We start from the raw sequence: 22,402 nt of genomic DNA on the forward strand, positions 1-22,402 counted from the left end.
ACAGGTGTGCTTTCTTGTTTATTTGTATGCCTTGTATGTGTGTGTTAAACTCTACATCTTAAGCACTAAAATGTGGCAACTCTGGAAATCAGATCCCACCTCGATAGGGTTTGCTATTTTATTTTTTAATGTTTTTGTAGTAGCAGTTGTTTAGTGACTGTCCTGAATTGATTATGTAAAGTCTTTATTCTTCATAGTCATGTGTTGCCGCTGAAGTTTGCTTGGTAAGTTTAGTGTTCAACTAATTATTGAACCTAAAGTTTCTTCTATGCCTTGCACCAGTAACTTTTCCCACCTTTGCCAAGTGGCTCTATATATGCCTGGGAGCTGTAACCTTAATGCTCTTGCAGAGAGTTTACAATTATACCTGAGTCTTAATTTCCTGCTTTTGCAGAACCTTAAGTTCAGCCAAAAGTGAGTGATTAGTGCCTCTTTAGCTTTTCTCATGCTTTTGAACAGTTCTTTATATGCACATGACCTTCTAGAGTCCCAGAAATCTGTGAGAGCTTTTCAAAGCCCCCAATGGACAGCATATTCCCTAGCCTTTCCTTTTTAACTTTTTTTTTGGTCAACGTTTTATTTGCCTGCCAACTGTTATTGCAGCTTCAGGCAGCTGCGATATTGAGTAATTGTTGTTGATTGTTTTGCCCTATATCCCCGAGAAAGGCTGTTCACGTTAGTGAGCTCAGAGTTAGAGGAAATAAAGGTCAGCTCCGCAGGTGGAGTTTTCTAGAACACTGTCAGACAGGTCAAACAGTGGCAGCTCTCTGGGGATGGAACTTCTGGGGAGCTCCTTCCCACTGTGGTGACTGCAAGACTGCTGGTTTTCATAGTACTATAATGGCAAAGCTGTTAGTTTCCAAAGCTATCTACGTGACTGAGGAGCAGAGGATCAGCACCCAGAAAGCGCAAGATCCACAGAGCTTGCAGTCTTACCAACATTTAGCCATTTTGTCTTGTATAAATACTTCTCCAATTGTTGCATTGTTTTAGCTAATTTCTAGAGTTCTAAAAAAAGATGATTTTTAGTTATATTTTCCAGTGTTGTTGATTTTAGAGAGAAATAGATTTTCAGAGATCCCTAATACCAACATTTTGTCCTTCTGGATTTTCTCTGTTGGTTTTGTGCCGCTGATCCTCTTAGATTTGTTGCCCTGCACATTTGGTATGATGCCTTCCCACATCTCCATCTAAATTATAAATACCAGTGTTAATCCAAGACTGGACCAGAAGCAATCGGATGCACATTCCTGTATCCAACCCTTTGCTTCCATGTCAATTACTGAGTGTCAGGGTTGAAGAATTCAATTCAACAACATTGCATTATCAATCTATATTTCATCCTGTTGTCCAAATGTTATGCAGATGAGATAGAATAGAAGAAATAAGAGATGAAAAAGAAACAACAGGAGGGAAAAAGAGACTATGATTTCAAACTAAAAAATTTGTGCTGAACTTCCTCGCGCCTTCACTCCCCAAGCCAGTGTTTTCCCCAGGCCTGCCACTCTCCCAAATTTCTGGGAAATCTACACATATTCATTTAAAATCTTAAAGTTACTGGAAATTCACCCACTTAAGAAAATTTCACTGTGCGCTCTTATCCCACTAATATATGTATGTTTAGAATAGATAGAGCAAAGGGGGTAAAGGAATCTATAATATAGGGTAGTTTCTCAATGTTATCTATTGATTGGATAATGGAGAAAATGTTAACCTAAGGATCCTGAGAATTGCCAGACCATCATAAACCATCCTGGGAATCACCAGATTGATGTCATACCCACATACATTCCCACGCCCACCCCTTACCAAGACTCCTTTAAAAGAAGAGTCCAGGACCCCCAACACACCTCTCTCCCACCCCCCACCCCCCGCATCTATCTTGAGATAGCCTGCATTCTCACTTGAATTTGTGCTCCTTGCTTTCCTAAATAAATCTATTTGTGCTTCTTCTAAAATATCTTGAAATTCCTTTCTTTGTCAAGGACCCTATTGTCCCGAGTTGAGGTCTCCCTCCTTAGATCTGCTCCAGTGACACAGTCATTTAGAATGCTTTGCTTATAACAAAATGTAGCTTTTCAGTATTACTCCTCTCTTATTTGTATCCTCTTATCCTGCTTTATATTTTTTACAGCATTCTTAACCATAACATATCATTCATTTTTGTCTGCCTCACCACTAACTTTCATGCTTCCTGAAAACAAGAGTTTGTTTCATTTTGTTCTCCTAGGTTGCCAGTGTCTAGAAAAGTTCTTAGCAGTTAGCACCGGGTTCAATAAAATTTCTTGTGTAGCTCAAAGTTAGAATGCTTGCCTAGCATGCATGAAGCCATGGATTCCATCCCTGGTGTCCTCCCCATATAAAATTATTTGTGAATTTAATAAGCAAATTACTTGATCAACTTAGTAATCTTTCCTTTGCTGGGGTGGAGGATACTGGGGATTGACCCCAGGGGCACTTTACCACTGAACAAGGTCCCCAGTCCTGTACTTTTCTTTCCTTTCCTCCCTAGACAAGGTCTCACTATGTTGCTGAGGCCTTACTAAGATGCTGAGGCTGCCCTCAAACTTGAAATCTCCCTGCCTCAGCCTCCTGGATAACTTGGATTACAGGTGTGTGCCACCATACCCAGTTACATAATAATTTTTTTAGGAAAAAATAAATGTGATTAGCTTGACATAACTTGTTCTTTAAAAAAAAAATGTTGCTGTGGTGGAATACTATGAAGTTTTCAAAATGCAAACAACTGATTGACTTGAAACTTCAGTCCAGAGTTTCCAGGGACCAATATCATATGTACTAGTCTGAAATGTATAACCTTTTAAAAATTTAGTCTACTTTTTGCCTCTAGATTTTGGCATTTTTCCCATTCTTCATAAATTCCCAAAAGTATAGTTAAGAATGAATCTAAGATGATATCAGAATGCTTTTAAGCACTTTGGGATAAAAAAACAGTGAATCTGAGCCTAAGAACCAAATTAATTTAAAACAACCACTTTTACTTTTAAGTAGCTTCAGGAGTGTACTGAGTTGGAACTCCAAATTTACATTACTTGTTATAATATTATTTGTAATTTCAAAACCATTCTCCCTAATGGAGAAAACTTGAGTAAAATAAGTGTGGGCCAATTCTTATTTCCTTTTGTTATTAGCTCATATAACCTCATTTTCACTGAAGCCTGGAGCTTTTCACCACCCTACTCTTTATTTTTCAATTGTAGATTTAAGCATCCTGTTTATTACCAGTCTCATCTGTTAGAAATCTAATTTCACCCTGGACTCTAGCCATTCTGCAACTACTCTTTGAAATTCTTGTTACTCTCCCGGACTTCTCTGGAAGTTTCAGCTTTGACCTATGTTTTTTTAAAAGACTGAATCCTGCAAAAGAGTCCCCTTATAGCTTATATTTTGGCTTTAGATGTTGCCCCTTGTTCCATTAAGATCATGTAAAATTGTTGGGACTGGCATTTAGTTGGAGAATCTTTAGGCCCATCTAAGACAAATTTCACATTATAGACATTGGCTATCAGATAAAAATTACATTGTTCAAATGATAGCTCTATAAACACCCACATTTTTCTCTTGTTCTTAAGTGATGTCAAAATTAACAGAACAATGGTACAGTCCCGCTTCATGGAGGACTTATCTTCATAATGGAGCTTATGTTGAAAGCATTGGGAGAACACTAGAAATAAGAGTAATGCTGCAATCAAGCTTATTAAACAATTATATTAAACATGTTTCAAAGCAAATAAAGAGTTGTAACCACCAGTCCCTACTCATTATGGAATCGATCATAGATTTCTGATTGGGAGTAGGTTAGGCTAAATGTTACTGTCCCCTCCTCCTTCCTCCCATTTTTTCTTTTTCTTTTTTAACATTTGACATGTTCAGTCTTGAGAGGGTTATCCGGAAAGAATTAAAACTAAGAAGAGTAAAGTTTCAGCTACCAGGAAAGCTAATCAGTAGATGTAGCTAAGACTACCGCAGAAACTGTGTGATCTCCATGGGTAGATTATAGCACAGGAAATCAGAGCCCAGAAGGGGTCTAGCAAGAAGTAAAGGGGTTTCCCCATAACAATGGCTATGAGGATAATATGGACATTTCTAGTCATGTATAACAAGGCCCAACTTCTCGTGGAAGTTGAGGAATGAAGCTGAAGCAAGGCACAAACAAGGAAAAAAAAAATGACGGCACCATAATACACCTTTAGTATACAAAATTTTATAGTGACTGTGTTAGTCAGCTTTATGTCACTGTAACAAAATATCCAAGGAAATTTTACAAAGAGAAAAATATTTATTTTGGCTTACTGTTTTGGAGGTTCCAGTTCATCATCTCTTAGTTACATAGCTTTGGGCCTGTTGTGAGGCAGCACATCATGGTGGCAGTGTGTGGTGGAACAAAATACCTCATCAGCTAGGAAGAAAAGAGAAAGAGATAGAGGAAGGGGCTAGGGTCCCACAATTTCTTTGTAGACACCAGTCACCTAAAAACCTCACAAGAGATATTTCTTCCAATAGTGTCACCCTGGGGACCAAGCCTTTAACATTTTGACTTTGGGGGGATATTCAACACCCAAACTATAGCATTGACATCTATGACGAGGACATGAACACTTTGACTTACAGGCCTATATAGGAAGGCCAGTTCTCCAGGAAGTTTGGATAGAGTTAAAGCAAGGGGGAAAACCACCAACTGAGAAAAGCAAATAGGACAGTTGTCATACACCTCTAATATATAGAAGTCAACAGCTACTAGTAAGAAAAAACATCTGAGAGAGAGAGAGAGAGAGAGATGAGTGAAGAAGAAAAGTCAAACTAAAACAACTAGAAAGCATGTGAAAATGTTGATTTCACAAAAGAAATACAGAATTAAAATAGTAGCCTGGAGAAACATCTCAGTCTAATCATTTAGTGGTTGTTTTAAATCACTAAATTTGTGATAATTTATTAAACCCTATAGAAACCTAATCCACCATAGGTTTGAAACAAATTCCAATTAGATTCTGGGCATCTAGTGGGAGAAAATCACATCTAACTTTCACAAATTAATGTTTATGATTGGATCAATAACCTCAGCAAAATGAGAAACACACTGACAAGTCCTGTAAGTTGGTTCCTCTGATGCCACTGAGCCTAGATTAAGCTCTGTGTGACCATGTACTCCTCATTCTCAATGCTGTGATGGTACTTAAAATTGATCTCCAGAAGATACTGAGAGTTCATATAACTGTTGACTATTTATTGGTGAAATAAAATAGATGAAAGGGGCAAAGCTTTCTTCCCAATGTGTTACTCAATAAAGTTGCTGAGAGTTTGGTGTCGCCTGCTATTGACTCTGATTATGGTGCAGAAGTAGTGGCATGTAGCCTTTACATTTTCTAAGCATCTAGCACCAAGGGTGGAGAATCAGACTTAACAGAACATGGGGGTATGACAGGGCCCTTGAGACCAACTAATACTCCAAATCCTCCTGCTTCAGCCTCCTGAGCCACTGGGTTTACTGTTGTGTGCCACCACACCTGGCCATTGCCTTCATTTTTTAAAAGAAGAACTGAAGCCTACAGAATTTCTTGAAATTTAGATAAACTTTTTTTTTTGGTGACTATACCTATATTTCCCTTTTAAATTATCTACTGTGTCACATCTTCTTGGAATTAAAAAAAAAAACAGGTTATATGACACTTGGCCCTAAATTGTGACATATTTAAAATGATATAAAAAAAGTGTTTTGTAGTTAGGCACGGTGGCTTGTGCCTGGGGTCCCAGCTATTCAGGATGCTTGAGCCCACATGTTGGAGTCCAGCTCATGCAACAGCAAAACCTGTCTAAAACAGAAACAGAAAGGAAAGTAAACAAATAAAAAAAGGTGTGTAGGAAAAATGCGTACAAAATAAGAGGATTTCTGTAGGTTTTTATAAAAAAAGATATGGAAAAGAAGTCAGAAATGAGACCATCCAAGATGATCTACAGAACATGTTTGGATTGTGAAAGAAACAGTGGATGTATATTTGGGAGGAATGAAGCTATTGCAAGAGGATGACAAGAATGAGCAAGACACTGACATCCTGGTTGTTGTCAACTAACAAATCTTCACTGAACATTATTGCCTGGTGCTATTTATGAGAGAAATAATGGTGAACCTGCAGAAGCTGTTTTCTTGGTATTTGGTTCAGTGGTGATAGACAAAATAAGCAAATAAACAAAATCATTTCAAATATTCACAAATGTGCTAGGGAAAATGAAATAGGGTAATGTTATAGAAAGGAAGGGATAGGGGGACTGGGATTGTGGCTCAGTGGTGGAGCGCTTGCCTTGCATGTGTGAGGCACTGGGTTCGATCCTCAGCACCACATGTAAATAAATAAAATAAAGGTTTGTGTCCATCTACAACTTTAAAAAAAAGAAAGAAAGAAAGAAAAAGAAAAAGAAAAGAAAAAAGGAAAGTGAGAGTAGTTTTCAAAGAAGGCATCTTTCATAGCAGTTGAGTTGAACTCTGAGCCACACACGGAAGATAGTCATGCCAAACTCCAGGGAAGGGTGTTCTAAGCAGAGGAAATAAAACATAAGTGCTAAGTCTCTGAAGTGAGCATGTTGTAAAGACAGACAGATGACCAGTGGTGCTGATGTATAGGGAATGAAGAATAATGAAGGGAGGGAGGTGAAGTCAGAGGGCTGACTAAAGTGGGGCCCTGTATGTCAAGGCATTTTGAGGGGCATTTTCAACTCTTGGACTGGAAAGAGTCAGAGAGCATAGTAGAAGAGAACAGATGTGATTGAGTAGAGGGAGTGAGGCTCAGTCAGTGGCGACTGAGAATTTCATGTACAAACACCAGTCAAGATTCTTGAACAGGGTATTACGAGGGGGCATTGGTAGAGAAAATTCTAGCCCATTATCTATAGAAAGAAGAAAAACAAGGAAAGACTGGAGAAGAAATGTGCATATTAGTTAGGGTTCTTTAGAGAAACAGAATTAATAATCTATCTATCCATCATCCATTCATCCATCCATAGTATCTATCTATCTGTCTATCTATCTATCTATCTATCTATCTAATTGGCTCATGCAATTATGGAGGCCAGTGAATGTTATGACCTTCCACCTGGAACTGGGGAAGAGATCTGGTGTTGTAGTTGAAGTTTGAGATTGAAGACCTGAGAATCAAGAGAACCAATGGTATAAGTTCCAGTCTGAGTGCGGGAAAAGACCAACATCCCAACTTGAAAACCATCAGGCAGAGAGGGTGAACTCTCGCTCATATAGATTTTTGTTTTAGTCAGGTCTCCAAAAGATGACATAATGCCCATCCACCCTGGGAAGTGCAGTATGCTTCACTTAGTCAATGATTCAAATATTAATCTTGTGCAAAAACACCCCTATAGACATACTCAGAATAATGTTTAACAAAATATCTGGGCATTCCATGGTCCAGTCAGATTGACACATCAAATTTACATCAACAATGAACAAGAAGGTGTGTGGCCAAAAATGTATGTTCAAATGAAATGTGCACTACTTACTGTGATCTTTGGAAAGTTACTTAATCATCCTAAACTTCCCTTTCCCCACATGAAATGGAAATACTAAGGATAGCTCCTTCCTGGGCTTGATTTTAAGAATCGAGTGAGATAATGTCTACATAAAGCTTAACAGCATACATGCTCCAAGTTTGGGAGATGTGGAACTTGATGGACAAGAGAGACAAGTAAATTTTGAGTTGGTGGCTAGATACAATGATAATCAAGGAATCATTCATGTGGATTTGTAATACCAAATCCCCTTTTCCTGACTCTAGACTTGAATCACATGAATCGTTGTCAACCATTCACTATGTTTTACACGCCAAGGAAACCTGTGAATGCCAGCCTAAGGTTTTAGTTATCTCCTGCTCACATGAAGATGAGAAGCAACAGAAGATCTCATTTGAAATGTTAGAATTCATGAAACAAAATTGACCCAGCTATTTCTCTCCTCGGACTATACCCCAAAGGACTTAAAAACAGCATACTACAGGGACACAGCCACATCAATGTTTATAGCAGCACAATTCACAATAGCTAAACTGTGGAGTCAACCTAGATGTCCTTCAGTAGATGAACGGATAAAAAAAATGTGGCATATATACACAATGGAATTTTACTCAGCATTAAAAAAGAACAAAATCATGGCATTTTCAGGTAAATGGATGGCGTTGAGAAGATAATGCTAAGTGAAGTCAGCCAATCCCCAAAAATCAAATGTTTTCTCTGATATAAGGATGTTGACTCATAGTGGGATAGGGAGGGAGAGCATGGGAGGAATAGATGAATTATAGATAGGGAAGAGGGATGGAAGGGAAAGGGAGGGGCAGGGGATTAGCAAGGATGGTGGAATGTGATGACATCATTATACAAAGTACCTGTATGAAGACTTGAATTGGGTGTCAACATACTTTATATACAGAGATATGAAAAATTGTGGTATATATGTGTATTAAGAATTGTAATACAAAAAAAAACAACAAGGTACATGTATAAAGGCATAAATTGGCGTGATCATACTTTATATACAGAGATATGAAAATTGTGCCCTATATGTGTAATAAGAATTGAAATGCATTCCACTGCTGTTGTGTATTAAAAAAACAAAACAAAAAACCTTTGTAGATGTTGAAGAACCACTGAGTTAAAAACAAAGTGGGTCAAATGTTGAGTGTTATGTTATAAGGTGATCCACCTACAAATTTATGACAATATAGTTACAGCAGTCTCCCATTACTCATGGGGGATAAGTTCCATGACCCCGAGGGGATATCTAAAACAATGGATGGTGGTAAACCCTACGTATATTATGGTTTTTCTATAAATTAAACATTAAGGTTTAATTTATAAATGAGGGACAATAAGAGACTAACAACAATAACTAATAAAATAGAACAATTATAACAATATACTGTAATAAAAGTTATGTGAATAAAGTCTGTCTCTCAAAATATCTATTGTACTGACCTCATCCTTCTTCCTGTGCTGACATGAGATGATACAATGCCTACTTGATGAGAAGTGAGGTGACTGATGTAAGTACTGTGACATAGTGTTAAGTTACTATGTATCTCTCTGTATGTGCTGGTTGCACAAACACTATGATTCTGCAACAGTCCATCTTTTAACTGGGATTGAATGACTAAAAGACAGATTGTCTAAATAGCATGGATAATTCACATCCCAGGCAAGATGGAGTTGGACAATGTGAGATTTAATCGTGCTACTTAGAATAGCTCACAAATAAAATTCATGAACTGTGTATTACTGGAATCTCCCCTTTCATATTTTTGGACAGTGGTTGATGGTGGATAATTGGAACTTTGGAAAGCAGAACTGCAAATAAGTGGGCGTACTATGTATATATATTCAACACTGTGAGTTCTCTAATAGGGACTGGTTAAGGATTGATATGATTGATATGATCATGGTTTTTCTATACATACAGACTTGAATGTATGATTTTCTCAAAATGAACCCACTGAATATCCTGTCAATTTACCTTCTGAATATCTCAAATTCTTTTCCTCATTTCCATTCATATCCACCTCCCCTGCTTTAGTTGAAGCCGTCCTCATCTCTCTTGGGTACAGTTTTGTAACCAGGCATGAAACACTGATTCATTGCTATGAAGGCTTTTTTTCCCTCTACTTTCCAGTGCTGGAGATTGAACCATGGGTCTCATACCTGCTAGGCAAGCATTCAACCACTAAGCTACTCTTCCACTCCTTTTTATTTTATTTTGAAGCAGTGTCTCATAAGGTGCTCAGGCTAGCCTTGAGCTTTGCCGTCCTCCTGCCTCAGCCTCCTGAGTAGCTGGGGTTACAGGAATGTACCATTGCATCTGGCTAAACTGAAGCCCTTTGTGACACTGGGTCTGCCCTTCTACTTCTTTACAACTTTGATTCTCTTTCAAGACCCATGAAGACAAATATTATGGACATTTTAATACCTAAGAGTAATATGCACCTGGGCTGTGAAATATGAGGTTCAAAAGTGAAAGACTATTTTTCTTGTGTTGTCGGAAGGCAGTTATATCCTACAAGACTATTCAGTGCTGGCCAACATGAATAGAAGAGCCACAGGGTTTAGGGTAAACATCTTTGCTCCCCTTTCATCGTTTAGAGTAATTGTGGATTAAGAAGCCAGAACAGTGCCATCATCCTTCAATCTCCTTCTTCGGTGCCCTGCAAAGAGACCATCCACTAAGGGCCCCACAGTGCTGTCTGTGTACCCCCAAAAGACTTGTCCCCTTATGTTCAGAACTTCCTTAGAAGATAGAAATCTTTTCCCTCTTCCCTTGCCTCAGGTATTTGCCCAACAAAAAGGGTCAGGTAAACAAAACCATGGCACAGTGCCTCATCTCAAAAAAGAATTCTTCTGGAGTATAATTTTATATATTCTGAAAGAAAGGGAAGAGGGGCTGGGAGTGTAGCTCAGTTGTAGAGTGGTTACCTAGAATGCACGAGGTCCTGGGTTTCATTCCATGTGTGTGAGTGTGTGTGTGTGTGTGTGTGTGAGAGAGAGAGAGAGAGAGAGAGAGAGAGAGAGAGTTAGTTGGTGGGGGGAGCATGCACATGCAAGCACGTGGGGGGGAAAAATTCTTTTTAAAAAAATTAGAGCATCATAATTATACATAGTATTTGGGTTAATTTTGACAAAATCATACATTTATGAAATTTGATTTCAATCCCTATTTCAATCTTTCCTTTCCCTCCTCCTATCCTCTCTCCTCTATTGATCTTTCTTTCACTCCTTTATTTATTTTTGATTGGTATTCTGTATATATGTATATATACATATGTGAATTTTTTACATTTATATATGTATATGATGTGCTTTGTTAAATTCATTCCATATTTCTACTCCTTTCCCTTCTGTCCTCCCTCCCTCTCATTCTCCTCTTTATACTCTACTGATCAACCTTATGTCTTTATAATATCCAATCTCCTTCCCTGCCACATTCTTTCCCTTATTTTGCTCTAACTTCCACATACAAAAGAAAACATCCAGCTTTTGCTTTTTTGACTGTGGCTTAATTCACTTTAACAAGATTTCCTCCATTTGCATCCATTCCCCATCAAATGCCATAATTTGAGTCTTCTTTATGGCTTCTTTATACACATATATATGTGTATATATACCACATTTTCTTGGTCCATTCACCTGTTGATGGGTATCTAGGTTGATTCCATGATTTGGCTATTGTGAATTGTGCTGCTATAAACATTGAAGTGGCTCTATCACTATATATGCTGATTTTAGTTCTTTTAAATTGAAGAGTTGGATAGCTGGTCACATGGTGGTTCCATTCCTAATTTCTTGAGGAGTCTCTACACTGCTTTCTATAGTGGTTGAAGAGAGAGACTCTATAGCCAAGAGTTTTCCTAAACCTCTGATCATATATTAATTGTGTGGCCACCAATCTGGCTTTGCTTAACAGTGTTGTATGTTTTAATTAAGGAGGAGGAGAAGGAGGAGGAGGAGGAGGAGGAATTATTATTATTATTTCTCTGTCTACAACAATCTGCATACCATTGGTTAAAACCAGTGTGCATTCTGATTGAGGGCAGAGTTCTTTCTCTGAATAAACTGCTTCCTCTAAAGAAATTGACCTGGTGGCATAGCACTGGCCAGTGAGTCAGAAAACCTAGCCTCTGCCCTGTGCAACACCATTTCCTAACTATGTACCTTTGGGCAAGCCACTTAACCTCTCTGAGGATCTACTTCCTAAACCCAAAATAATTTCTCCTCTGTATCCTTACAAGTGGTTATTTTGAAGAATAAGTGAGATAATAAAATGAGAACTGGCCTTGAGATCTGTAAAACATACAACATTACTAGTGAAGGATGAGCACATAATATATTAACACATAGCATATTTCCATATTGTTGGCAATATGGAAGGAAATGGCTCTTGGTCAAAGCCAATTTTAGAAACCTGCATTTTTGCAAAAGGAAGAGTCAGCTTTCATAACAACAATGTCGCTGGTACAGGGTGGGCACCATCAGAAAACAGTGTGGAGATAGTCCAGCAGGTGTCAGCAGAGAACCAACTTTCCTTACTCCAGTGCTCACTTGGGAGGGAGGCTGTGCTCAGGCCTGGTGCACTGGGACAGAACTGACAAGATTCTGCCGTGCATTCCAAGGCTATCCTAATTCTGGTGTGGTGTGAGTGGGCACATTGGATCCACTGAAATAGGGACAACCTTTGGACTTTATCTACAAAGTCCTTCTCATTGACTCCAGGATCCTTAATCCTCAGAAGATCTCTCCCCATTCTGGTCTTCTGTTCTGAGCTGAGTCCCTCCTCTGCCCTCAGACCTGTGCTCCAGCTTGGAAAACTTGTCTCAATTCTCTTTGCTTTATTTGTTTAGAGAAGTATTGTTTTGGGAGTAACTTTCATCTCTCCCTCTGAAATCTGGGGTTGTTTTGAATATATATTTTTTAAACCTGGAGTTAGTTCGGGCAACAAATCCAACTTCTCCAAAGTATATGGCTAATGCATTGGGAGCAGGAAAGCAGTTTCCAGCAACCAAATAGTAGCCTATGGAATAAAGTATTCAATTTTGTACATGCTATAGATGATCTTTCATATTTTATCTTGTGGGAATATGAAATTATCACAAATACATGTGCACTTACGTTATAATGTGCCATGTCACAATAGATCTATTGTAGGTACTTTAAAGTCTTGAGGAAAAGAGTAGAGGCCTAGAAAAATAGAAAAATCCAAGCAGTGTGTGTGTGTGTGTGTGTGTGTGTGTGGTGTTTATTGCAGGTCCCTAGAATTCTAAATCCTAGTATCTAGAACCCACAAAGAACACAAATCCTGTATCCACCACTAAATGTCAATGAAGGGCCCAGTGGTCTATAAATCTTCAGCTGACAGAATGACAGGCAAAATGTACACAGATTCCTACATGCTACAAATCTCTGAGATTCTTAAATAGCCAAGTAAGCTGTGTTTCCTTTTCCTTTTCTTTTTGACTGGGAATATTTACTTCCATCTCTTTTTTTGAAACAAGTAGGCTCCATATTTTAAGTAATATTTAAATTTAAGGTGGGGTGGTAATCCAAGTGTACAGAGCAACCACCTTGCAAGAAAACATTTTTAGAAAGCAGATGGCAGAGCTGGCCAGTTTAAACCCATCCAGAATTACCTTGCACTCCTGTAATAAACAAAATCCAGCATTCACTTTCATTGATTTTTTTTTTTTTTTTTATGTTCCTGGGGCTAGGACAAAAAAAAATTTGCACTGGTGATTTAAGTATGAAGGCTCTGAAGACCAGGGAGAATCAATGGATGATGAGACCCATGGCTTGCCTAACTTATTGCATAAGCCCCTGATTCAGGTCTCTGCCTTTCATTTCTAAATCCCTGTAAACCATGTTGTTAAATTACAAACGGGACCTTCTTTGACTTTGTCCATTTCAGTACAAAATAGTCTTTGGCTCTGTCTACCCAGGAGGAGAAAAGAGGAAAGCTGCAAGTTTAGAGACAACAGTCAGAAATGATCAGAAATCCTCGCTAAAATGCGACATCTTAAAAAAAAAAATGCGGTCCCATGTGGGTTCAGGCTGCATGGACCAAGTTCAAGTTAAGTGGGTTTAACCGGGCCCTTTTCTTTTCCTTGCAGTTACCAGGCCCCAGGGAGCCTTTGCCTCTCTACCCCTCTCAAATAGATCTGGGCCAGTTCATTTTGCCACAGCCCGGAGCCGCTCGGAAAGCAAAGATTAAAGGGGAAAGTCGCGGCTGTATATTTATATTTTCATTGCTAGAAGGGAATTGATTTCCGCGCATTTATTTTGGTAGTTGTAATACACAAGGGCGGATTTGCGTCACCCGAGCAACTTGCCGGTGGAGATAAAGTTGCACAAATATTGAAAGGGGAAGTGCTAGGAGTCATTATAGAGTTTTTCTCCGGAAGAAATAAGGATTTCTGCAGTATCCTAAAATACTAAGGCTGCTTCTATTTTGAGACCAATCTCGCAGGCACATCCGCTCATTTAGTCCGAGTTTGAGCCCATCAAAAAACAGGAGATGACCTGAACTCAGGCGAGTCCTGGGCTTCCTGCTGCTTTCTTGGTTCGGAGGGGTAGGGAACAGGCAAGAGGAAAGAATCTAAGGGCTCAGACCAGGGCGAGCGGCCTATCCGGGCGAGGCTTGGGATTGGGGAATGGGTGGTGGGGATCGCGCCCAAGCTTCCTTTTCGCCTTTGCCTCTGGGAGCTCGTGGTAGGCCCCGGGTGGCGCTGATGCGGTTGTAGTGAGGCGGAAGGCCTGGGAGAGCAGAGAGGCGCACCGGCGAAGTTGCAAATTTGCTACACTGCCGCGGACCTTGCAGAGAAAGAGGCGCGCGGCGGGACGAGGAGTCGGTCGGGAAACCAGCCCTCCCGTCCTCTCTTTTGCGGCGTTTGCCAGCGCTTCAAGTCTAGAAGCAGGGCTTTTGCGGGTCATGGACCGCGCAGGGAACTTGAGGGCGTGTGTTTTCCCGAGTCTGCATCCGGAGCTCGCCCCGGGAGGGTTTCAAGATTTGGAAAGTGTGAAAAGGGGCGGGGAGTCTTACTTCAAGACGAGGAGGTGAAGGTATGGAGCCGCTTGGGGTAAAACATAAATGGATTTCTTTTAGAAAAGCTCAAAGTTTGGGCTTAGGCCACGGTGTGAAAATTTACAGTCACACTGGAAGAGCAACCGAATTGGAAGTGGCACTAGAAAAGAGAGGAGAGGGCTCAGGGCCACCCCTACATACATTGGCTAGTGACTTTCCCTGGGACCTGTGAAACTGCAGAAAAGCTCTCCTCCTAACCAGAGCACACCAGAACCCTTGGCCAAGGCCTCCAACGGCCTAAGTACTAGTTACTTCTTTACCCCCAGCCAGACAGGACTTTTTGGCTCTCTCGCTTCAGGTGCCACTGCCCTCAACTGACCACACTCCTCCTTTGTGGAAATATCACCTCGGACCTCTCTGTGAAACAGCAGGGCAAGAAAACCCTTTAATAAGAGAGTGAAGAGGGGAGGGGAGAAATATGAAAGAAATATGAAATGAATGTTAGTATGTTAGATAGCAAGTGATTAGTTATTGATTACTTTTCAGGAGAAAGTCTAAAGCTTGAAGTGACAGCCTCTGTGAAAGGGGTAGAAACTACTAGAAATTAATGACCACGCAAATTCTGAATTTGAGATAGGAATGGCAAGTTCACTTGTATTTGGGGCTTCATTTTGTGTTTTAAAGAAAATTAAAATGCCAAAGGACCTTTGTTAAGAGATGTTTATTAGGACAATCGAAAACAAAAGATTTCGTGGTTTCATTATTGTTATTATTTTATTTTCTTCCTGAAAATGTGCAAGAACAGCTCATCTGGGTGGCCTGTGGTTTGTTTGGGAGAGGGGTGGGGAAATCCATTCTGACTATAATTTAAACGAGAACGAATTCTTAAAATAGAGATGTTGATGTTGCAGAAACCCTCCCCCTACTTCTACCACCCTGCGTTCTAAGACCCAAAGCGCGAATCAAAGGCGTTGGCCACCACTGCAGCTCCTCCTGCGACCAGGCCAAAGGGGATCTTGGGAGAAACTGTCACTGAATTGAAAGTAGAATTTAACCCCAAGGAAATCTGCTCTGGAGGGCACTTGCAAAACAACACACCCCACGTGACCCGAGGATGTGGCGGTGAAGGGAGGGTGGCATTTCCTACAAGGTACAGCAGAGGAGGGGACGTGCTTGCTGTACTCCCGGGTTTCGGAGGTCGGCTGTTGTCTCAGGCTCCGGGGAAGCTTTGGCTGTGTCTAAGGGAGTCGTTCGGAGCCATCCATCTTATTTTGTTTGAAAAGTCACTAGTTCAAGTTGTCATTAGTGTGACAGTTCAAAATAAAACTAATTCGCGGCCTCCCCTCCTCCTGGTTTCTCTGAGGACTCCCCGGAGGCAGCGAGGCGGACACTTTGGTGAGTTGGGCCGAGACTCAGAGCCGCAGCATCCAGGCAGAGGCCCAGGAAAGATGGCTGTTGGGATAAAAACTAAGTGAAGGAAAAAATCCGACAAGAATGAGAAAAAAAAAGGGGGGGGGGATCCAAGGGACCGCCAGTTCTCCACCGGGAGACACGCTGTGCACCGGATAAAGTGCAGGAGAACCAGCTCTCCCCCTTCTGGGCCGGCGGTGGAGCGCTCCAGTTATCAACTCTCCTCGCCCGGTGGCGGTCAGAGCTGCAGAAGTTAAAATTAGTTGCCGCTGGAGCCGCCGCCCAGCCTCTACGCAGCTGAGGGACTAGCAGGACCCTGCTCAGCCCACGCGGCCGCAGAAAACACTTTGGCGTGGCCGGGGGCGTGGCTGAGGTAGGGCCACGCCCCCTCTTTCCCAATTCCCTTCCACGCCTGTATCCCATTGGTTACGGGGATAGCCAATGAGCTCTTGGATCGAGGTCCTACCCCGGGTCTGACTCGAAAGCTCCTGCCAAAACTTTGGGAGTTTTTAGAGAGGAGATTTTTTTTGTTGTTCCCCCCCCTCCTCTTAATACTTTTTTTTTTTTTAAACTAACGGATTATTTTTGTTGTTTTAAATTTAGCTCTTAGGCTTAGCTGTTCGGGTTTTTCTTTCGGTCACCGGCCCCTGTCTCCCGGCTTCTCCCGCGTGTACGGAGCCGCGGTCCCCTCCCGCCTAGTAGTGGCTCCAGCTCTCAGTGTTCGCCTCTGTCCCGCGAGGAGCCGGCGCCGCGCCGCCTTTGACATAAGACCAGGGGCCGAGACGGTGACCGGCCAAAATCTGGCCCCCGCCTCCTCCGTCCGAGGCGCTAGGGCTCCCGGCCTCTCTTCTTCAGGGCGGGCGGAGAAGCGAAAGCGGATCGTCCTCCCCGGGGCCGCCGCCCCTCCCCGCGCACCCACCCATTCACCCACTCGCTGGGTCAGGCCCGACCGCGGCCGCCGCGCGGCTCACCCGGCTAGTATGTTCGCGGCCGGGCTGGCTCCGTTTTATGCCTCCAATTTTAGCCTCTGGTCGGCCGCTTACTGCTCCTCGGCCGGCCCGGGTGGCTGCTCCTTCCCCCTGGACCCTGCCGCTGTCAAGAAACCCTCCTTCTGCATCGCAGACATCCTACACGCCGGCGTGGGGGATCCAGGGACGGCTCCAGAGGGACTGGTGGGGGCTTCAGCTGCCGCCCTAACCGCGCACTTGGGCTCGATTCACCCGCACGCCTCCTTTCAAGCTGCCGCCAGATCCCCGCTCCGTCCCACCCCGGTGGTGGCGCCTTCCGAAGTCCCGGCAGGCTTCCCGCAGAGGCTGTCTCCACTTTCAGCTGCCTACCACCACCATCACCCACAGCAGCAGCAGCAGCAACAACCTCAGCAACAACCTCAGCAACAGCCGCAACAGCAACAGCCCGCACCTCCGACCCGGGCCGGCTCCCTGCAGACCTCGGCCTCGGGGACCCGTGTGATCCCGCACCATAGCGGCTCGACACCGGCTCCCTCCAGCAAAGACCTCAAATTTGGAATTGACCGTATTTTGTCTGCAGAATTTGATCCAAAAGTCAAAGAAGGCAACACGCTGAGAGGTAGGTCTTTGGTGGAAGACTTCAGGCCTCGATGATCACTCCCAAGGCCTCAGGCGGGTTTTGGAGGAGGTGTGGTTCAGTGTGTTTATAATTAAGGACAACTCAGTAAAATGGGGGAGAAGAAAACGAATCATAAGGAAATTACAGAATATTAAGTCTAAAATTCACCTACTCTCTGATTTAAAAAAATATGCCTGGGATGCTTCAAAATCACAAGATACAGAATGAATATTCATATAACGGTCAGTGTAAATGTTTGCAAAAATTACTATACTTTGTCTTATGAACCATATTTAGAGAGAGAACTATATTTTTTTTTTCTGTCTAGGAGAGCCTTGTTGGGGAACAGCTTTCCTTTCCATTTATCTGATTTCATCCCCAGCAACACACACACACACACACACACACACTAATTCATTTATCTGATTTCTCGAAATATTCTACCCAAAAAGGTAGATAAATAAAATTGACCCTTGAGGGTAGACAGCTGAGTGGGGATGGAGATTTGGGGTCTGTAAAATTCCTGGAAGTCTCCTGAAAGTGACTTCCTTAAGGCTGTTTTCATGGAAAGCCATATATGTGGGTGTGGACATGAGGGACACACAGTAACATTCCCAGCATTGCTCTTTGGGGACTGTGGTGGGGAGGGAAGGTTTCCTCATGGAGAGAGGGGTCTCTCTGGACTTGCTCCTGTGAATCCAGGGAGTGGGGAAGAACAGGAACAAATCTCTGAAGAGTGTGCATTTGCCTATATAACCAACTATTTTCCTTGTTCCCAGATCTCACATCCCTGCTAACTGGTGGACGACCTGCAGGAGTGCACCTTCCAGGCCTGCAACCCTCCGCTGGCCAGTTCTTCGCATCCCTAGATCCTATTAATGAGGCTTCTGCCATCCTCAGTCCCTTAAGCTCCAACCCAAGAAATTCAGTTCAGCATCAATTCCAAGACACATTTCCAGGTACGGAAAACATTCGAATTATGGCCCAAGCGCAGGACATATGACTGTCAGAAATCTCAGGACTGATTCCTCAAGCGGCAGACACAGTGTTGCAATTCTTTTTGGGGTGGGAGAGGCTACCAAGTCTGGAGAAAGAAATGAGGAAGATTTCTCCTCAAGCTAGAGCTAGCGCTTGCTTCAGACAGCTGAGAGTGGAAGAGAATGGAGGGAAAGGGGATGGGGGGGGCAAAAAAGTGTGTGCAATAGTTGGTCACTGGGTGGGGGTTTTTCCCTAGGTTTTTTTTTTTTTTTTTTTTTGAAGGATAGAGAGATTTGTGAATGAAGCCTCAAAAGACGTTGCTTATTAAAATACACACATTTGGGGGGGTAACTTCAAACACTCCTGCTTTTAAGAGGTTTTGAATGTGGGCACATGAGGGAGTACATACACAAAGTAAAATTTAGGGGTGTCATCACTAGATCTTTGATGTCTCAGGGATGTTTTAATCTACTCTTTGCATGCCCAAATATTAGGACTATTTTTTTCTTGGAGTTGATTGACAAGCTACTTGGCTTTCCCACTCCACCCTTGCTTTAAGCTTTCTGACTATCATTCTAAGAGCTGTGAAATTCCTCCTTAGGAAAGGCCATTCAGTGTGTGTGGAGCCAACTGTTAATACAAAACACTTTTAAGCAGCCCAGTGAGACAGGCCTGCAATTGTCTCTCTTCCCTCTCTTACCTTCTGCTCCGACTCCGGGTAGGTCCCTATGCTGTGCTCACGAAGGACACCATGCCACAGACATACAAGAGGAAGCGTTCTTGGTCGCGTGCAGTCTTTTCCAACCTGCAGAGGAAAGGCCTGGAGAAAAGGTTTGAGATCCAGAAGTACGTGACCAAGCCAGACCGAAAGCAGCTGGCAGCAATGTTGGGCCTCACAGATGCACAGGTACGTCAGCCAGGGATCCAGCACATAGTGCCCTACCGGGTGGGCGGGCAGCAGCCGGGTGTCCTAACTCCTCAGTCCCCCTCAGTCCCCACCGACTCACCTTTTGAAATCAAAACACAGTGTCTTGAATTAAAGGAGGTTTTGTGAACTTTAAAATTGAGGCAGGAGGAGAGGAGGGTGGGGTAGGGGTGAGGGAGAACTAGGAGGAGAATTGTTCATCCCCGAAGATGTCAACAAGCAGTATGTGTTTATTTTGGCCAACAGGCAAAAGAACCACTGAGAAAGCAAATAGACTGCGGGAGATGATAATTATGTACTCAACTGGAGTGCAGTTCGCTATAGGAGGCAGTTTATTTCAGAAGAGATAAAAGCCCAAAGTCAAGAGATTGTTGTTGTTGTTGTTGTTAATTTAATTTTATTTTTCTTCTGCCCTTCCTCCTCCTCTGCTGCTACTGGATTGTGAAATCCCTAGTTATGAGGAAGTGAAAATATCATTTCAAACGGAATTACTTAGCTCCACTAGGGTCCGCTTAGAGCGGCCACAGGTCCAAGTTCTAACGGCTTTGGCTCTGTAGGATGTCTCTGTGGTGGGGGCTGGGGTGTCTAGAAAGAAAGGTTTTCTTAAAATGCCCAAGAGAATTTCAGCAGGTTCTACCTACTTGAATTTTTTTCCCCCAAGACAATAAGAAACCTATTGTACCTGAATTAGTTTTCTTTTTCTTTGATTCAAGAACTGTCCTTTCCTTTCCTTTCCTTTCCTTTCCTTTCCTTTCCTTTCCTTTCCTTTCCTTTCCTTTCCTTTCTTCTCTTCTTCTTTTAGCTTTGACTTCAGAAGAGACACCTCGTTCCACCTATCTCAGCAGTAGCTTCTGTCACCAGCAGGGCAGAAGCCAAAGTTAGCCTTCTTTTTCTTAGATCCCTGATGGTCCCCTGACTTATCTCTGTATCTTTCTGTTCTCCATTACACAACTCGGCTCCCCAGTGTGCGTGGCTTGTGCATGCATTCCCCCCACCCCTTACACACACACTGGAGGAGCCCAGCCATTTTTCCACCAGCTGTGGATGTTATTTTTAAAAGGGAAGCTGGAACTTGTGTGGACGGGTTGGGTCCCCCAGGGAATCATATATTTATATAGATTCTCTGCTCCATCTTTTACCCTCTTCTTCCATTTTGCTCACGTTAATTCCAGCATTTTCTGATCTCCAAGAAAGATTAGTTTATCCCTGTCAGAAGCAGGGTTCTTATCAACTCTGGAGTAAAAATATGCCAAAAAAAAAAAAATCTCTTTTATTCAAAGCCTGGCAATACCCCTACTCGGCTAGGATTAACTCTTTGCACCTCTTTTCTCACTTGCATCCCACTTTTATTCTTTAAAATAATAGCTTTTGCAGTGGCTTGCTTTGGATCATGATAGTACAGGATAGGACCTTGTGGAGAGAAAAATTTTAACATTGTCTCACCAAAAACTTGAGATTCTGTGTATCATCATGGGAACATACCCCTTTTTCTGGGTCAGCAGTCCACAACTTTAATCAGGTTCTTACAGGAGTCCTGACTCAAGTGAGGTCAAGAAACAGGGATTTAGAGTAGAGAGCTTTAGTAGGTTTAGGGCCAGTTGCAGGAATCTGCCTTTTCAACAAACTATCTAGGTCATTTCAAATCTGAGGTCTGGGGGCCACATTTTGAGAATGGACCTAGTGGGTTCAGTGGTCCAGGATCCCTAGGCTCATTTTAGCCCTTAGCTGCCTCTGGGTCCCTTGTGCTTATATGGGATTTTGGTAACTGCACCTAGTAAGGTGACTGGCAGGTGCAAGAGAGTCAGCCTGTTATTCATCTTGACTCCCTGTCCCGCTCAGGTGAAGGTGTGGTTCCAGAACCGGCGAATGAAGTGGCGCCACTCCAAGGAGGCCCAAGCACAGAAGGATAAGGACAAGGAGGCCGGCGAGAAGCCTCCAGGCGGAGCCCCGGTTGCCGAGGGCGAACAGGAGGAGAGGAGCCCCAGTCGCTCAGAGGGCGAGGCCGAGAGCGAGAGCAGCGACTCCGAGTCTCTGGACATGGTCCCCAGCGACACCGAGCGGACTGAGGGGGCTGAGCGATCTCTTCACCAAACAACTGTTATCAAGGCCTCGGCCGCCGGCACCCTCATCGCGGCCAGCAGCGGTGGGAGTGGAGGAGGTAGCGGCGGCAGCAGTTTCAGCTTCGGCAGCGCTAGCAGCCTCAGTAGCACCAGCACCAGCACGGGGAGCGCAAGCAGTCTTGGCAGCGGGGGCAGTAGCACCTCGGAGCTGCTCCCTGCACCCCAACCCACAGTTAGCAGTGCTCCCAAAAGCCCGGAGCCTCCCCAGGTCCCGCTGGGCAGCTTATAGACTTCAGGAGGACTCAGGGGACTCTACGCGCAGCCTCCCACATACGGGCTGGATTTTGTGTTGGCGTTGGGCTGGGGCCAGAGATGCAGCAAAGACTACTCTTCAGTGTTCACTCCATGCCCCTTGGTGCCCAGAGCTCAGAGCCCAGAGGCCATAAGTGTGTCCCCACCAAAGATTCCTATGGAACTCTTCTCTGGACATGTGCAGCCCACACTGTGAAGTGTTTGAACTGTTCCTGCTCTCCAGGGATCGTGGCATAAAGACATGCTGCACTTAAGAAGCCTTAAACTTGTAAATAAAATGTTTACCATGGTTTGTAAAAGGCCCTTGGCTTGCTGGGGTGATCTCCAAGGATCTTTAACCCAAATGTTAGGCCTGAACCAGGATCTTAGGTGGGGGGATGGGGCTTTTGGGGAAAAGAGGTTCAACCTGAGAGACATCTTGTTGCAGAGATCTGTCTCCGGAGTCAGAGGATTCACCTAATTCAGTGGGTAGGTAGCTGGTGCCAACCACCAGCTAACATGGGTTTGGTCACCCTTTGCATGGCCTGAGAGAAGAATAAAGAGCAGGCCCTAGAA

The 22,402-nt window shown here is 43.1% G+C and overlaps 1 protein-coding gene across 1 annotated transcript; it reads left to right on the top strand.

The window, feature by feature from the left end:
* Positions 1-13,948: 13,948 nt before the first annotated feature.
* Positions 13,949-22,146, top strand: Hlx (H2.0 like homeobox). Its single transcript, XM_046438484.2, has 4 exons — positions 13,949-17,572; positions 18,352-18,531; positions 19,273-19,457; positions 21,315-22,146. Exons 1-4 carry the CDS (start codon positions 16,966-16,968, stop codon positions 21,822-21,824), a joined length of 1,482 nt encoding a protein of 493 aa, XP_046294440.1. The 5' UTR covers positions 13,949-16,965; the 3' UTR covers positions 21,825-22,146.
* Positions 22,147-22,402: the final 256 nt, after the last annotated feature.

Source organism: Marmota monax, unplaced genomic scaffold (assembly GCF_021218885.2).
Source record: "Marmota monax isolate L192 unplaced genomic scaffold, Marmota_monax_Labrador192_F-V1.1 WCK01_AAM20220418_F8-fsc00118, whole genome shotgun sequence".
Classification (NCBI taxonomy): domain Eukaryota; kingdom Metazoa; phylum Chordata; class Mammalia; order Rodentia; family Sciuridae; genus Marmota; species Marmota monax.

What these genes read in the sequence shown, in the direction of transcription:
- Hlx (XM_046438484.2), top strand. Translation starts at nt 16,966, where the DNA reads ATGTTCGCGGCCGGGCTGGCTCCGTTTTATGCCTCCAATTTTAGCCTC. An exon ending in AGAAGGCAACACGCTGAGAG is followed by an intron (nt 17,573 to 18,351) that starts GTAGGTCTTTGG and finishes CCTTGTTCCCAG; the next exon opens with ATCTCACATCCCTGCTAACT. An exon ending in TGGGCCTCACAGATGCACAG is followed by an intron (nt 19,458 to 21,314) that starts GTACGTCAGCCA and finishes TGTCCCGCTCAG; the next exon opens with GTGAAGGTGTGGTTCCAGAA.